This window comes from Guillardia theta, assembly GCF_000315625.1.
Source record: "Guillardia theta CCMP2712 unplaced genomic scaffold GUITHscaffold_48, whole genome shotgun sequence".
NCBI classification, from domain to species: domain Eukaryota; class Cryptophyceae; order Pyrenomonadales; family Geminigeraceae; genus Guillardia; species Guillardia theta.
The window spans coordinates 548,062-552,999 of record NW_005434626.1 but is presented as its reverse complement, the minus strand read 5'-3'; the positions used below and the strand labels follow the sequence as shown (position 1 = coordinate 552,999).

Below are 4,938 nucleotides of genomic sequence, written 5' to 3'. Positions count from 1 at the left end.
AGGAGGGAAGAGAATGAAGATCGCAGGGAGGCGGGGGAGGAGGAGGGGGGCAGCAGAGTCGAGAAAGGAGGAGGGGAGAGGACAGGACAGGACAGGGCAGGACAGGACAGGAGGGGAGAGGAAGGGAGGGGAGAGGAGAGGATAGGAGAGGAGAGGAGAGGGGAGGAAAGAGGAGGGGGGGGGAGGAGGGGAGAGGAGGGGAGAGGAGAACAGCACAAGCATATCCCTACCCACGTTGTCCAGCATTGCGGTCTCCCGGCTCACAACGTGCTGGACCTGCCAGCATGTTATTCCCCAGCTCAGCCCCAGCAGGCGGACGACCGTGGACATGACGTCAAGATCCCTGGCGGTGGTAGACTTGGTTCGGCTCAAGGAGGACTGAGAGATTCGCCATGCTGATCGCTTGATGAAGGACCGGGCCGACAGCTTCGCCCTCGCCTGCTCGGGCTCGACCGAGGACGCGCTCTCTCGGGCCTTCAGCGAGATCCAGTCGGCGTAGGACCGGAGGGTGAATAGAAGATCTTGGAGGGACTCTGGGGTGGGTTGCCGCTGTGGAGGGAGAGCGGAGAAGCTGATCCGTCCTCCCTCCTGCGGTCCTGCGGGGTCGGAGAAGATTCCTGCTCCTGTGTCCGGAGGAGGCGCGTGGTCGTGCTCCTCCACAGCGGCGGCCCCTGCCCGCCCGTTGTTTTCTTTGTTCATCTGCGCCTGGAGGTACGCGTCAAGATCCTTCTCTTTCCGCTCGGCCTTCTTCTGCTTCAACTCCTTGAGACGAGCAGTCGCTTCCCCCAACGAGAACTCGAAGTCAAGCTCTGCTGCCATAGACCTGGCCGACCGTCAGCTCGCTCCCCCGTCCTCCCTCTCACACACCTGGACATGGCAAAGTGCCCAAGTCGTGACGATGCTCGCTCCTGCATCGACATCCTCGTCAGACCGACAGCAGGAGGACCACGGAAGCTCGTAGGACAACACACTTCACACGTCAACAGGACTTAGGAGAAGCAGACAAACACTCTAGCGCCATCGGATAACATCGTCGTCACCTGGAACCCATGGATGTGCGAGAATTTCGCCCTGCACAGCAAGTAGTACTGGTGAACGATCGCTCGCCAGTGGTTCCAAACGTTGTTCCTCTTCTTCAACCTCCAGCGGCAATCGTGCTTGTACTCCAGCAGACCAGACAGGGACAGCAGCTTCTTTTCAGCCTCATGCTTCACACCAGGGACGATGGAAGGGAACTCCTCGAGGAAGTGCTTCCAAGTTACGGCATCCATCGCCCAGGCCTCTACGAAGCCCAGAGCCATTGTGTTTACCATGCATGGAACGTCGTTGAAGAGCTCAACTAGCCCTGTCAAGTTCGAGACGTTGATTGTGTCCACCAGTATTTTCCGCCCTGACTCCTCGTCGGCGATGTACTGCTGAGCGGCGCCATGAAGGAGGATGTGGAGGTTGTCGCAGAGCTCGTTCATGTAGGAGATGCTGTCTCCCGGCATGAAGATGTCAACGTGCATGTTTGTGACGAGGAAAGTCTTGAGCTCCATCTCGATCGACGCGTCCCCCACATCGCAGAACGAAAGTGAGTTGATGGTGGAGGAGAAGATGGCTATTTTGATGTCTGCCTGCAGAGCAGCGGGCAGCCCTTGCAGGGAAGCATACATCTCTGAGAGCTGGGCTGGGCTCCCGCTCTTGTAAGCGTAAAACTTCCCGATCTGCTTTTCGAGCTTCGCTGGGAAGGCGTTGGAACGCAGGTAAGTGACGATGTTGTCACAGCGGTCAAGATACATCCCGTCGGTTCCTCGCATACTTGAAACCAGTGTGCTCATGTTGGATATGATGATGGCAAACACCGAAGCTCCCAACAGCATGATAAACGTCATCAAGATCCGCTCAGAATCCTCCGACGCGGAGATGTCGCCATAACCAACTGTACACAGCGTTGTCATCTGGAAGTAGAGAGCAAGGATGTAGTTGCTCCCTAGAGGCGATCCCAGGGTTCCATAGCGATCGATGTTGTGGACAAGCTTGAACTTGTCCAGCACTTCTTTCCCCTCCTGCACCTTCACCAGCCACCATGCGCAGCCGCTCAGATGGCCGATCATACAGACGGCGAACACCAACTTGTAGAGCCTGATGACGTTGGGGCGGAAGTGAAAGAGCTTGCGAAGGACGTTGAAGATCTTCAAGACTTTGAGCAGGCGGAGCAACCGCAGCAGACGAATCAACCGCAGGTACCTGATGAACGCATTCTGCTTCTCAGCCTCGGAGCGCAAGTCACAGGGGACGTTCGGGACGAGGTAGTACTCCATCCAGGACATGGGACAAGCAGACATGACGTCAACTGCCAGACCATTCCTAGCGTAGTTTTTGGCAACAGAAGCATATCCGTCAAGGTACCTCCCGCCATACACCCTTCCGGTCAGGAAATTGAGAAAGATCTCAAACATGAAGAAAATGTCCACAAGCATGTCGAGCTCAATCGTGGAGGAGTGCTGGCAGTACCCCTCTTGCTCTGAGTAGAACGCTATGATGAAGGGGGTGGCGGTGGTAGTGTACAGCAACAGGCAACCAGAGACAAACTCCCATGCTTTCATGAAGGGAGAAAATGGATGGATTGGAACGCGATACCATATCTTGCTCTCCTGCCGTGTCGTCGGGTCAGAAGTCCCCGAGCTGTCAGTGAAAAGCCATGTCAAGCTGAATTTCCACTTGCTAGGGACTGAAGCTTGCTTTGCATCGACTTCACCATTGCCTTTTCGTATGCCCACCTTCGATTTGTGATTGTCCGGTGCCGACCCTGGGGACCTGTAGGACTCGCGGGCAATGCCCTGAGGCTGTATGTCACGGTTCGCATTGTTCTCGTTTGAGGGAGACGATCTGCTGCCATGTCGAATCACCGCAATTTGCTGCATCATGATGATAGTTGCGAAGTAAAGGAACTCACTGCTGATTCCAGCGTTAGGGCCACTGATCCCAAACTATTTGTCGATCATTCGTCAAATTTTCAGGTAGTGGAGACTACGTTCGACAAAGTTCATCATGAATCGTTGGTGGTTGCAGCTCGAACATGGGACAGCAATTCGATCGCTACGTCAAAAAACTTCTGCACTTGAATCGGTCCTGCAAGATTTTGCCACTGAAATGCTGCTACTATCCCACGGACGATCAAGTTAGCAGGACTATCATGTGCCAGGAGGAGGACAACAAGGAGGAGGAAGTGGTGGCTCAACAGGTCCGTGACTTCATCCTCCGTTAGCCATGCACCCCGCTGCCTGTCGCCATACTCATGACGGCGACCATGGGCGAGTCAACTGTGAAGAGGGTGAGGGAGGGGTAGGGGACTATGATAGGGGTGGGTAGGGGTGGGAGGGTGGATGTAGTTATTCATTTTGAACAGGGGTCTGTTTGGAGATCCACCGAGAGGTCAGGAAAAGGGGGTAGGGGGTACATAATATAGGGGTACTCAGAAATTGTAGAGGGTGTGAGTGGTCCATTTGTTAGACGTGAATGCTATCATGATACAGGGTAGGGTGAAAATATCGTAGGGTACTGTGAAAAAGGGTGGGTAGGGGTTGTCACCAACACCAAAGAGGGGCTGAAAGAGGGGTGGGTTTTTTAGTCAATGGGTCAGTGGGGGGAGGAGGCCTTTATGCTGGCATGACCGCGCTAGCCCGAGCTATGGCAGCGGCGCTGCTGCTGGGACTTATGCTCCCTCTGACTTCTTGTGCTCCGAGAAGAGGAGGTTCTAGAGGGGGCAATGTTGTAAGTCGAGCATGCGAACTTGGTCACAGCACGAGTGTGTGGAATCTTGACTTGTTGAGCAGGACAGGGAAATGCGTTCGAGAAGGAACAACTGCGAGAAGGAAGTATGCTCTGGTAAGACATGCAGATTTCACTTCTGAGTGAAGATTTTGGTAGTCTAGATGGAACGTGAGATGTAGGACAGTCGTTGAATCAGTCAGGTAGACTCGGTGGTGAAAATCCTTGGAACACACTGTTCGAAGAATGCTTTTTTTTTTGTCTCATAACAGGATGGTTGGGTTTATTATGATACGAGACTGTGCTTCAGGGCTCATCGGAGAGGCGAGGCTTTCTTGCACGTACAAGTGTATATCACCCGCGTGCTATGAGGAGATATACGCCAAGGATGAGGTGTGTGAGCCAGTGCTTGCCCCAGCATTTGACTGTCCAATGGTTGCAGCTAGAGGAGGGAGAGGTAGACACAGAGCGGAGTAGGCTCTTTTCAGCATGCTTCAGGAAGGAGCACAGAGCACAGCAACAAACAGCGTTGGATGAAGCGCGTCAGGAAAGAGAAAACAGGAAGTGAGTTGAAACAAGCCGTCAGTACATGGTAAAGCCAAATCTTGAAGCCCCATGGTGCAAGAGGCAGGAAGAATTTTCTTCTTCCCATGCTCTCGACTTGTTCCACTTGAAGTAGAACAAGTCTGGAGCAGCTCTTCTCTCTCCTCAGGTTTCTACTGGGGAACTCCTTCTCACGTCTCACTAACCTGACGAGACCTTTACAATTGACCTGAATCCTCACCATAACCGAGAGACTTGATGGTTGCATACATGCAGACTCTTCATCGTTGATGTTTATTCTACTCTAACAGCGTGGTTCAACTTCAACATCGCTGCTGTTCTCCTGCTCCACAGTTGGTGAACATGCAACGGCGAGCTTTTTCACGATTGCTCCACACCCCACCGTCGACTGGAGGAGCATGGAGAGCTCTTGTCGTTGCTTGCATGCGGGAGGAGATCTTGGGAGGAGATAGATGAGGAGGAGAGTTGCTGGAGTTAGAGGACTCGATAATGAGAATTAACCATCATCTGTTCACCAACTCCACTACTTGGTTTCAATCTCTTCTGAATGAGCAGCCACTCGATCGAGCGATTGTAATTTTTGAGCACTGCGATACATCGTTTACATGAGACATCATAGTT

General features: G+C 53.3%; 2 protein-coding genes across 2 annotated transcripts; one reads left to right on the top strand and one right to left on the bottom strand.

The window, feature by feature from the left end:
- Positions 1–1,682: 1,682 nt before the first annotated feature.
- Positions 1,683–2,906, bottom strand: GUITHDRAFT_73391 (hypothetical protein; the record flags this gene model as incomplete). Its single annotated transcript, XM_005830144.1, has 2 exons — positions 1,683–2,243; positions 2,280–2,906. Coding segments are annotated over 2 exons (1,188 nt in total), but the record flags the coding sequence as incomplete, so codon positions are not given.
- Positions 2,907–3,651: 745 nt separating this feature from the next.
- On the top strand, positions 3,652–4,321 carry GUITHDRAFT_140783 (hypothetical protein; the record flags this gene model as incomplete). Its single annotated transcript, XM_005830143.1, has 4 exons — positions 3,652–3,756; positions 3,819–3,870; positions 4,064–4,146; positions 4,196–4,321. The coding sequence occupies 4 exons, from the start codon at positions 3,652–3,654 to the stop codon at positions 4,319–4,321; spliced, it is 366 nt and encodes a 121-aa protein (XP_005830200.1).
- Positions 4,322–4,938: the final 617 nt, after the last annotated feature.